At 40.2% G+C, this 13020-nt stretch overlaps 1 protein-coding gene across 1 annotated transcript; it reads left to right on the forward strand.

Moving 5' to 3' along the window:
- Positions 1–8048: 8048 nt before the first annotated feature.
- Positions 8049–12502, forward strand: LOC103948878 (probable sulfate transporter 3.4). Its single transcript, XM_048587134.1, has 6 exons — positions 8049–8195; positions 10001–10054; positions 10148–10207; positions 10320–10436; positions 10592–10718; positions 12183–12502. The coding sequence occupies exons 1-6, from the start codon at positions 8049–8051 to the stop codon at positions 12500–12502; spliced, it is 825 nt and encodes a 274-aa protein (XP_048443091.1).
- Positions 12503–13020: the final 518 nt, after the last annotated feature.

Here is a 13020-nt window from a genome sequence, read left to right on the forward strand (position 1 = left end):
CTCAAGCCAGGGAATCAAGGTCTCATCAAGGTCCGAACTCAAATGAGAGACTGAACCACATGATTGAGAATCATGTATAATGGTGACGTCGTTATTCTCAAGGTTGCTTCTATGGATAACATATAGATATCCATTGTCTAGGCCTACTACTCAGCCATTTATGAAATGACTACAGAAGAGGTATCATCACTGATGACTAAGCTGATTGGCTCTAGTGCAAGTGGGAGATTGTTGGAAATGTGCCCTAAAACCAATCATATGATGATACTTTATGGACATTTCACATGTTAAACTAATTTAGTTTAATATTAAGGGCAAAGATTATTGTTTGAGCCGTCTCATATAAATGTTATATGCTTAAACGATAAGTCCAAGGAATATGTGATTGGAAGAATGCGATCTAAAGAAGTTAGATTCATGAGACCATTCTTTCGTTGACACATCCTAAACGTTCCTGATCATAGGATTGTCAATTGGGCATTGACAGTCCGTTAAGATCAGTACGTGCTACGTCTTCTCTCAGGGAGAGTGACTAGTCTCGAGTCATTGGTGTGTGTGACATCAAGACAAGTACGTAGGTGCTCAATAGAGAATGAGTTCACTGAACACGATCAACGAAGAGTTCTCATATTCATGTCACATGAGAACTCATGGTTGGGATAATGCAAATTAGTCTTTTGACCTGAGGCATCACAGTTGTCTTGTGGTTAGGTCCTTAATTTTTGATTATGTCAAAGTCACTCCATCAGGAGGGTGTCCATGGCATCGTTGGGGTTAAGCCACTTAGCCATGGAGGCAAGTGAATGCGCAACAAGGGATCTCTAACCTTCAAACTGTTTGAGGGAGAATACTCTATGATATGATTAAGAATCTTTGGCCAAAGTATGAATGAGATTTAGGAATGTGTTCCAAATCACATTCAAGGTAATCATATAAGCACAAGACTCACATTGGATAGTAGACATGAATAAACTATCAAACCAAACAATGTGGTCAAGAGTATTGTATTAGAGAAAGACCGTATTGCATTTGTAATCCTAAAACTGAATAGGTTCTCCACCTCTTCTGATTAGCTTGGGTAACCATGACATGCTGCTAGGCGTCAACCATGGTTTGTGGAAGCCCTAAAAGTGTATTATCACTAACGGGAGAATTGAAAGTAAGTTTCAATTCACAATCGATTAGAAAGAGTTTTAATCGCTCACTGCCTCGCTAAAAGGAACCTAATGGATCGTTCACCGAGTAAGGTAGAGTTTGAAGAAACAACGGAGATGAGTAAGAATAATTAAATGGTTTAATTATTTATCTAAGGCTAGGATTAATTAATATGTTAATTAATCAAACGAATAAGTTCGTTAAAGACCTCGGGTTAGTTTTGGGCCGCAAGGCCCAATGGGATTTGAATGTCAAGCCCATTAACTCAAGTTGTATGACAACTTGAATAAACAAAGGGCTTGAAAGCCCAATAAACCCTATAGGCTTGCCATGTTAGAAGAATAGGGCTTTTGGTCCATTAGGTCACTTATTTGAAGGGACTATATAAAGGACTTTATAGCCTAAAATTTACATATGGTAATTTTTGGGGAAAGGATGAGAACACAAGCTCTCCTTTCTCTCTAAAATTTAGGCCACCTTGGAGGGATCATCTAGCAATCAAACTCCTCCAAGGTCACTCATTTCTTCTTCATTATGCCTTGGTGATGAATCATTAAAGGTTCTCAATTTTGGGAACTTGGAGAAACCTTTTCATCCATCCAAATCCATGGATCTAAGATGCAAGGAATGAAGGCCCTCTCTTTGGGTGATTAGCCTTTGCTTATGCAAAGAGGAATCTACAAAGGTATTGATTTCTCAACTCACTTTGTTTTGAGTTGAGTCTTGGTTCACCTATCTACTAGGCTTTGAATTTCATGGGTAAATGTTTTGTTTTTAAGTGCATACAAGCATGATTCCGCCTTTAATTGTTAATTGCATGCTATTGATGTTGCTTAAATGAACATGTTTTTCACAAATATTCCTTCATGTAGGACGGTTGTAGGACGGCTTGACGGCTGTAGGACGGCTTATTCTTCCAATACTCCCCCTCAAGCTGGATCAAGGAGGTTAATTGATCCAAGCTTGGAGAGCAGACTTTGAAACTGAGGAGAAGCAAGAGACTTCGTGAAAATATCAGCAAGTTGATCTTGGCTTCGAGTGAATGTGGTTTGAATTACCTTGGACTGGACTTGTTCCCGAACGTAGTAACAGTCAACTTCAATGTGTTTGGTGCGTTCATGGAACACCGGATTGGAGGCAATATGCATAGCTGCTTGATTGTCACAGAAAAGAGACATAGGTGTGTTGATTGAGAACCCCAAGTCCGAGAGAAGGCCCTTAAGCCAAATAAGTTCACATGCAGTGGAAGTCATGGCTTTATACTCAGCTTCGGCACTTGAGCGAGCAATTACATTTATTTTTTTGCTCTTCCATGTCCTGAGGTTTCCTCCAACCAACGTGCAGTAGCCAGTAGTGGATTTTCTATCAATAGCATTCCCTGCCCAATCAGCATCGGTGTAGGCAATGATTTGAGTATGACCATTGTTTTTCATGACGATTCCCTGACCAATAGAGCCTTTGAGGTATCTGAGAATTCTTTTAACAACATTTAAATGAGCTTCAGTGGGTGCATGCATGAATTGGCTTACAAGACTGACGGCGTAAGTTATATCCGGTCTGGTGATGGTGAGATATATAAGTTTACCCATCAATCGTTGGTAGTAACTGATATCACTGAGAGGTTCTCCTGTCAAGTCCAACTTCAATTTGCTATCAAGAGAAGTACGAGTTGGTTTGCAATCCATCATCTTCACTTCTTAAAGTAAGTCAATCACATATTTCCTTTGACTCAAAAAAAGTCCCTTGGGGGAAGTGGCCAGTTCAATCTCAAGGAAGTATTTTAAAACTCCTAAGTCTTTAATGGCAAATTGTTGATGAAGAGAATGTTTAAGAGTGTGAATCTCATCAATGTTATCACCTGTGATGATGATATCATCAACATAGATTAGTACAACTAATTTGCCAACTGATCCTATTCGAACAAACAGGGAGGAATCAGCATGACTTCTCTTGAACCCAAAATTTTCAAGTACCGAGCTCAGTTTGGCATACCAGGCACGAGGAGATTGTTTCAAGCCATAGATTGACTTATGAAGCTTGCAAGCCATACCTGAATTCTGTGCTTGTGGATGACTCGGGGGTAGTTGCATGTAGACTTCCTCTTCGAGGTCTCCATGTAAAAAAGCATTTTTTACATCCATTTGGTACAATGGCCATTCATGGTTCACTACAACAAATAACAAAACCCTTATTGTGCTCATCTTAGCCACGGGAGCAAATGTCTCCTTATAGTCCACTCCAAAAGTTTGAGTAAAACCGCGAGCCACCAATCTTGCCTTGTGTCGTTCAATTGAGCCATCAGAATTAAACTTGATTTTATAGACCCACCGACTGCCTACCACCTTCTTGCCTTTGGGAAGTTGAACTACACTCCAGGTTTTATTTTCATTCAAGGCTTTGAGTTCTTCTTCCATGGCTAGCCTCCACACAACTTGACAATTGGCTTCTTGAAAGTTCATTGGTTCACTTTCATAGGACAGTTTACTGAGGAAAACTGCATGAGAGTGAGAGACTTTGGAGTAATTTACAAACTTGTGAATAGGGTACCTTGCATGGTAAGTTTCATAGTCTTGCAGCCTTGATGGTGGATGTCGATCTCGAGTCGGATTCCTGCGGGGTTGAGCTGGGATCACAATAGGTTCAACTCCACTCTCTTGTATAGATGTTGTGTTATGGTCATGGGGAACTACTTGTGCTTCTGAGGCTTCAGTGTCGTCTCCAATAAGCAGGTTGTCATTAAGAGTTGCATGAGAGTCCCGGTTGTAAGGTAGTGAATGGACACAGTCACTTGGTTCGACTGGATTTGGCAATGGGAAGAGATCTAGGAAATGCTCCCCCTGACGATTTTGATCTGATGATTTGTTGAAATATGGTTGGTTTTCATCAAACCGTACATCTCTTGAGACAAACATCTTCTTGGAGCACGAATTGTAGCATTTGTACCCTTTTTGGGTGGAGGAGTATCCTATGAAAACACACTTGACAGCTTTGGGATCAAGCTTGTCTCGGTGATGGGATTGAATATGAACATAACAGGTACATCCAAAGATTCTCAGATGGGAAAGATTAATTTTTTTGTTATGCATAACCTCAGATGGTGATTTTGTATCCAGAACACGACTAGGCAGTCTGTTGATACGGTAGGTGGCTGCAAGAACTCCTTGAGACCAAAACCTCTTAGGCACATTCATTTGCAACATTAGCGCCCTGGTTTTTTCAAGTAGGTCCCGATTCTTCCTTTCGGCAATTCCATTTTGCTGAGGAGTACCTACACAACTTGTTTGATGTATAATTCCATGGGTGCTCAAATAGTTAGTCATATTTTTGGATGTATATTCAGTGCCATTATCAGACCTTAGTATGTGGATTTGGGACGAAAAATGGTTCATGACAAGATTATGAAAGTCCTTGAAAGCATCCATAACTTCACTTTTGAATTTTAGGAGGTACAACCAAGTGGCTCTTGAGAAATCATCAACAAAGATAACGTAGTACCTATAACCATAAAAAAACTCTAGAGGTGCAGGTCCCCAAACATCGGAGTGAACCATCTCAAACAACTTGCTAGTCCTAGACATGGAAGAATTGAATGGGAGTCTAGTAGATTTTGACAAATGACAAATTTCACATACAAGGGAGGATTTGCATAAACTAGGGAACAACGTAGACAACACAGATTCTGAGGGATGGGCTAGGCGTTGATGCCACAACCGATGTTCTAGGTTTGAGCTGACTTGGAACCCCTTTGGAACATTGAGGTCATCTGAAAAATAGTACAGCCCATTTAGGTAGTGACCTTCACCAATCAGCTTCTTGGTGGCTAGATCCTGAAAAACAACATTGTGGGGGGAAAAAATTGCACAACAGTTTAGAGAGTTTGTAATCCTTCCTACGGACAATAATTGAAAAGGAAAAGATGGAACATATAACGCTGTGGACTCAACAGTTTCTGAGATCAGTTTAACTTTCCCTCTACCTAGAACTGGCACACCTCTACCATTTGCTACAGAAACTAGTGATGGTTTAGTGTGGCTTTCAAAATCGTATAGCTTAGAATATTGATTTGTCATGTGATCTGTGGCACCTGAGTCTATAATCCAAAAATCATGAGAGTGACTAACATTTAGAGCAGTTGAAAGAGCACACATGATACCTGGAATGTCTCCTTAAGGTACATGACCAGATTCAGCTAAGAACCCTGCAAACTGTCCAAGAAGAGCAGTTTGACTTTCCCCAGTCGACGTTTCACCTGTGCTTTCTTTTCTGGTTTGAAGGTAGGTTGAGAACTTATTCAACAAGTCAGCCGGATTGGCTGTAAAGTTCATCGACCCACCGATGGATGTAGCAGCAACAACATGGTACTTGTTTGTATGTGGTCTAGCGTGTGAGCCCTTATGATCTCTTAAAAGCTTGTTCTCAAACCTTGGCTTCAACTCAGGGTGCAATATCCAGCATCGATCTATTAGATGTCCAACATTATTACAATGTAGACACTTCAGATCTGGCCTTTTTCCCTTGTATACTTTATCTCCAAATGACTTGTGATTTGTCACAAAAGCTCTAGCCTCAGACACACTAGGTTTTACGTCAACATTCATGACTTTTCTGCGTACTTTTTCTTGCTGGATAGTAGTGCAAACACTTGCAAATGATGGAAGTTCGGGATTCATTAGAATATGGCTTCTAAGATCTTCATATTCAGAACCCAAACTTGTAAGCAAATGAAAGATTTTGTCTTCCTCGGACCTTTTTAACAGTACGGCAGCATCGATAGTGTGTGGTCGATACATTTCTAGTTCGTTCCACATGTTTTTCATGCAACCGAGATGATGAACAAATGATTTATCACCTTGTTGAAGACTTGCAAGATTCCTCTTAAGCTGGAACACTCGAGCAGCATTGTTTTGATTTCCATACATGTCCTTGACTGCCTTCCAAAAAGCACTAGAGGATTCTGAAAAACTGAAAATTTCAGACAGCTTAGGATTCATGGAGTTGAGGAGCCACGACATGACCAGCTGGTCTTTGCACAGCCATGCTTCATACTCCGGTGATGCGACGTCAGGTGCTTCATACTCCGGTGATGCGACGTCAGGTGCTTTAATACTTCCATTGACGAATCCAAGTTTGGATCTTCCTCCAAGGGCAAGAGATATTGATTTGGACCATGGAAGATAGTTAAACTCATTTCAACACAGAACACAAACGTTGGTTTTGGTTGACTTCAGCTTCTGCAAAACTAGGGCGAGGAGCTGTGAAGCTTTCAGCTTCTGAGCCAAAAAGATTATCTTCTGCCATTATCGAAACGAATGTGCAGAAGAAGAGAAGGGACAACAATGGAGTCAGGCCGGTTAAGGTTCCGGCTCTGATACCATGTGGTAAATATGGAAGAGAATGCTTTTTCTCATTATGTTTCTCTACAAGATTACAAGGATATATATACATGATACAAGTGTGTAGGTAGGACAAGGTAGGACGGTTGTAGGACGGCTAGTGTGTAGGTAGGACAAGGTAGGACGGCTGTAGGACGGCTTGACGGTTGTAGGACGGCTTGACGGCTGTAGGACGGCTTGTAGGACAAGGTAGGACGACTGTAGGACGGCTAGTGTGTAGGTAGGACAAGGTAGGACGGCTGTAGGACGGCTTGACGGCTGGAGGACGGCTTATTCTTTCAATAGAGTCCCTGTATTGAAACATTCCTCTTCCTTAATATCCCCATTAATTATTCTTAGGTAGTTGGCTCTTGTTGTTGGTGAAGCTTGCCTCAGTGGCTTTTGTGACTTTGTTCCCTTGCCAGGATCTGGTGGGAGGAATTTATGATCATTCCCACCCCACTGTGGGATTAATCTCCCATCTTTCTTCGAATTATTTGTGTAATTACATCTTGTAGGTAGAGTCCCTCTTCTCCGCCTTCCAATCATCCTTGCGAAAATACCCGCAGACCTAGTTCTGACCCCAGATGGGATAAATCAGACGGAGGGGCCAGAGAACGAGCATTGGTTAGGTGAGATATAAGTAGGGTATAAGTGCAGAGGAAGCTGAGAAATAAGTTAAAAAGGGTGCGTTTGTTGCACCGGACTATCTCGGACTGGATTAGCTTTAGGGACTAAGCTAGACTGGCTTAGATTAGACTAAGTTGGACTGACTTAATGAAGCGTTTGGTGCAGTGTCAGACTAAAAAGAAGGATAATAACAAACTACAATATTATATTTTTTAATTCATATCTAATAATATTATATTAATTAATTCTATCTTTTTTATTCTAATAATACTCTCCCTCTCTCTGGAAGCGTCCATCCTTTTCTCCCTCTTTATCTCCCTCGTTCTCTCCGTCCCACACTCTCCTTCCCTTTCCTTTTTTTTTTTTTTCTGATTAATTGCCAAAAAAATTCTGCAAAACGAAGAATCGAGCTTGGTTTCTCTGGTTTTTGTTTGGTGCAAGATTCCAACTAGGGGGAGCTTTCCAATTCTGTGGATTCAATCAGAGCCGCAAGTCTTTGGAGCGGCGGAACCGACCTGCAGCGATTCCCAAGCGTGCTTAGAATATCTTCTATGCAGGAAAAGCCGACTGCTTTTGAGTCGTCGTCGCAGCAGCATAACTACAGTACCATCAGGATGGAGCAACTGTCGTCGTCGCGGCCAAGTTCGAGCTGAGCTCGGATCTCGGCGGAGCAGAAAGAGAAGAAAGCGAGGAGAGAGGAAGAGGGGAAGGGGGAATTGGCGAAGGGGAATGATGATGGCTCTCGGAGTTTGTGAACATAGAAGCAGCGGAAGACGCAAGGGAGTTAGTCCCTGCTAATCCCATGGTTCTCGACGGGTTTGCTAGCGAGGGAGTTAGTCCCCGCGAGTCCCTTCTAATCTCATTAAACTTAGTCCCGAACTGTCAACAAACATGGGACTAGATTACTGCATAATCCAGTCCAAGCCAGCGAAAGCTAGCGAGCTCAAACAAACACACCCTAAGGGTTTTGGTAGGGAAGAAATAAATTCTGGGAAAGAGGTTAATGGAAAAGGGGTTATCGCTTTGGTGGTTGGGATTGTACCCATGGAGTAAAAGGGGAGTAAAGATGGAGATCAGGTAGTTGGTTGAGTTCAACTTTTGAAACTATGGATCGATAATCGGTGGACGGCTCAGAGATGCTAACGAACCCACACAAAGGTGGGACTCTCACGGCGGAGAGAAGGGCTTTCACGGATGAGAGAAGGGAAGTTTACCATCTATGTGTAGTTTAATGTCTTCAAAGGGTTGCTTGGAACTGTTCACTTCACTACCAAAATGCAATTTGTTTCTGTCATGTCCTCCGTTATCACCCACACAGGAGAGGTCACCTTTTTTTACAATAGCAAACGACTCAACTTTTTCTTAGAAAAGGAAGTATTTATTTATTTTAGAAAAACGATAATCACAAAAAAAAAAAAAAAAAATTGCTATTTACATGTCCTTCTTTATTTATGACTATCATTTTATATAATATAAATGAAGACGAAAAATATTTAGGAAGAGAAAAAATCCATGTGACTAAATTACCATTTTCACTGTTCTAGTGTAATTAACATTTCGAGACTTAATGGCAAGCAACATCATGGAATAAAAATCAATCAAAGTGGGGTGCTATATTTTTATAACAAAAGGCTATATACTTTCTGATTGCCATCAAAGGTTCAAATATATACATGTAAATTAGATTATGTTATAAAATTGGTAGATATCTGGATGATACTTTTATTTTAACCAAGTACCTTTTTCAATTATTTAATTGAAGAATCTGTCACTTGTTTGCATTATGTTTCCATTGCATTAGTTGGGGGAGAATTTCAAGTCAATTTGTACATCCTAGAAAAGCATCATTTTATTAATGTTCTCTTATATATTTTTCATTTGTCAACTTTAGTACACATTTAACCGTTGAAATAACTGTTAAATTTAATCTAACTTAATTAGTTAAACTAAGTAGTTAGATTAAATCCAACGATTAAATAAGTGTCGGCGTTAGTGTCTGTAGACTTTGTACATACTCGAGAGAAATTGTTTTCTCTTGAATATTAAAAGGTACTTAACTTTTAATAAAAAATTTATACTCCATAAGTATTACTGAGTAAAGCACCTTGTACAAAAACATTTCCGGTCAAATTCTGAATTTTGACTGTGTTTATTATAAATTTAGTGTCACTAACATCAAAGTTTTAATGGTTTGCAGTGGTCATGGCAAACTATTGCAATGGGCTTCAGCTTCCTGGTGTTTTTATTCACAACGAGACATATTGTTAGCTTCCCCACTCTACTCTATCACCCGCAAGTATATAGCGTAAGGGTTACCTGCGCATTATTTTAAAGAAATAAAAGGTTGAGATTTAACTATAGCTCATTTAGTTAAATTTCAACCACTCATTGGTTACGGAAATAGAGAATTTTTACACAATTAGTTATAAGATTCACTCCACATCAAACTTCAACGACTTTAACTATCTATTTTTAAGTCTCAATTCATACATCGTCCTTACAAAAACTCAATTGAATCCTAAACCACTTGCCCATTTATTTGCTACAATGAAAGTTCAATGTTTCTTAGAACATAGTGTTCATCAATTTTTTTTTTAACTCAATTGGATCCCTCAAACATTTTTTATTTGGCTAATATTTTGCGATGATGATCTATGAGGTGCAACTTAAAAAATAATCAATTCGGATCGTTAAAGTTCGATGTGAGTTGATCCCCACAACTAATTCACAATTTCTTGGAAAAAAATGAGAATCTATTTCCTTAAGGGACCTGCAAGCATATATATGTCATCCTCTTCAAATTATATGTTTTATTAACTGTTACTGTTATTATTTGGATACAGAGCAAAACAAAACCAAAGCTCTTTAGGGTTGCAGCAGCAGCTCCATTGACATCGGTTATCATTTCCACACTTGTAGTCTTCCTCCTCAGTTCAAAAGCTCCTCGAATCTCAGTTGTAAGATCTCATGTCTGAATTTGGAAATTTTAGTTATCAACGTTGCTAGGCTCCTTCCATGAATTCCTTCACGATGATCACAGTTTGACACATGTATAAATTATTAATTAAAAATGCTAGAACTTTAGCTTCTGCACGTGCATCATACTGTGTTATAACGACTATAATTCTATTTCGTCACTAAATTGAACGTTATATGTAACAGATTGGCCATTTGCCAAAGGGTCTCAATCCACCCTCATCAAACATGCTATACTTTAGTGGCCCTTACCTTGCTCTTGCTATTAAAACTGGCATTATAACTGGGATTTTGTCTCTCACAGTAAGTCACCCAATTCTTGGATCCATCTCTCTTTTAACTGTGGCACTCAGAACTGTCACCATAGTACCAACACTCTTCGAAGTTTTTCTCCTTGCGAGGCAGTCCTTCACCTATAGCTATTAAACACGCGTTCGCTTATCATTCTTGCATTGTAGGAAGGGGTTGCAGTAGGAAGGACTTTTGCATCTTTGAAAAACTACCAAGTTGATGGAAACAAAGAAATGATGGCTATTGGGCTCAGGAACATTTCTGGTTCTTGCTCTTCATGCTACGTTACCACAGGTGAAGATCCTCACATTCTTATTTGACGTCAAAGCAATGCAAATGCAGTAATTAGTCGAAAACCGTAACTTTCTTTTGGGTAAAGTATAAAAAACTACCTCAACTATTGGTCTTACGACACTTTCATACTTCATTTTTTTTAAAATGACAATGTCATACCCCATCTTACGAATTTGTGTTAATGTCATGCCTCCCCGTCAGTTTTTCTGTTAGTTTTTCTCTTAAATGCTGACGTGGCTTGACTTAAATAGTGACGTGGCTTAAATAAATTACTAAAATATTAAAAAATTAATTAAATATTAAAAACTAAAAAATTAAAATCATTTAATTTTTTTTTACATGGGGACCCACCCCCTTTCCCCCTCCCGTCTTCCCCAAATCCGATCCACCCCCTTTCTCCCTTCTCTCATCTGCAAACCCACCCACCTTTCTTTCATCTGCAACTCACAATCACCCTCCCTTCTCTCCTTTTCATCGTCAACTCCATCCACCAACAACCATCACCTTCTTCCCCATTCTAACTGACGACATCGAAGTCGCCGATCTCCAATGCACCAACCTCACCCCTCTCCGGGTACCCACTCCCTCCATTGATCTCCTCCCCTTCCTTACCAAATTACCCATATAGGTTCGAATACTTTTGCGAGATGGATTTTTGAACTTTTGTTAATGGTGTGTTCTCAGGATTGGTGGGTACTTTGTTTTTTTATGCATGCTTGTAGGTTAAAAATAGAGAGAGCGGCGGAGGAAGAGAAGAGAGGCACCTAGTGGGAATGGGAGTGGCTGGTTTAGGGTGGGATCTAGGTTTGGGTTAGGGGAAGACGGCAACCTCGTCGAACCCAACCTTAACAGCTCTCCCTCTCTCCCTTTCTCCTTGACAGCTTCGGAGACGGCAACGACGGCGGATCGGCGGTGGGCAATGGAGTGGGAGAGGGAAGCGGGTTGGAGCTTGCAGGTAGATCGGAGAAAGGAGGGCGATGAAAAAATTCAAGTGGGTTTGGGGGGTTCTGGGCACGGCGAGAGAGAGAAGTGGGGAGGAAGGAGACTATGGTGGAGATGAAAGGGAGATGCGAGAGAGAGGGGAGAGAGAGGGTGGTAAAGGAAGGTTGGGGGGATGGGTGGGAAGGGGTTTTGGGGATGTAGAGAAGAGAGAGAGGCGAGAGAAAGGAGAGAGAGAGAGAGAGAGATTTAATATACTTTTTTTTCAAATTTTAAATTTTAAATTATTAAAATATATATTTAATTATATTTTAATCTAGGTGGATTAGTGAGTGACCTCCGTATCTAGCCACGTCAGCATTTAACAGAAAAACTAACAGAAAAACTGATAGAGGTATGACATTGACGCAAATTTGTAATATGAGGTATGACATTGTCATTTTAAAAAGATGAGGTATGAAAGTGTCGTGAGACCAATAGTTAAGATAATTTTTTGTAAATTACCCTTTTCTTTTTCATTTTCAGGTTCGTTCTCTAGATCTGCAGTAAACTACAATGCCGGAGCACAAACTGTGGTTTCGAACATTATTATGGCATCAGCTGTGCTTATCACTCTGCTGTTTCTAATGCCATTGTTCTACTACACCCCCAATGTCATCTTAGCAGCCATCATCATAACCGCTGTGAGCGGACTCATCGATTACCAAGCTGCATACCGGTTGTGGAAAGCTGACAAGCTCGACTTCATGGCCTGCATGTGCTCCTTTGGCGTTCTCTTCATTTCCGTCCCTTTTGGTCTTGCAATTGCAGTAAGATTTCTAAGATTGTTATTTCTATTGGGTTGAATGACGTTTGTCAACTTTCGATGTCTAACATCTTGCTGTCAACTTTCAGGTTGGAGTATCGATTTTCAAGATTCTTCTTCACGTCACCCGGCCAAACACTATGGCTCTAGGGAACATTCCGGGGACACAGACAAACCACAATCTCAACAGATACAGAGAAGATTCAAGGATTTCTTCATTTCTCATACTAGCAGTTGAGGCACCTATCTACTTCGCAAATTCAACTTACCTACAAGAAAGGTACGTATCCGGCAGACCTAGAAAACAGTACAGATATGATCATCTTCTTGCTTTCTCATCTGATCTATGGGTTCTGCTACTGCAGGATATTAAGAGGGGTTCGTGAGGAAGAAGAAAGTATCAAAGCAAGCAACGAGAGCGCCCTCAAATGTATAATTTTGGACATGACAGGTACGACATTTAAGAAATCATTGCTCAGTCTTATAACATAATCATTATGTAACAATATGGCCGCGAATGTTTTTCCGCATCTTGCTTACAGTTTTTCATCTTCTTCT

This window comes from the organism of the source record quoted next, unplaced genomic scaffold (genome assembly GCF_019419815.1).
Source record: "Pyrus x bretschneideri cultivar Hongxiangsu unplaced genomic scaffold, Pyrus_bretschneideri_v1 Contig26, whole genome shotgun sequence".
Lineage (NCBI taxonomy): Eukaryota > Viridiplantae > Streptophyta > Magnoliopsida > Rosales > Rosaceae > Pyrus > Pyrus x bretschneideri.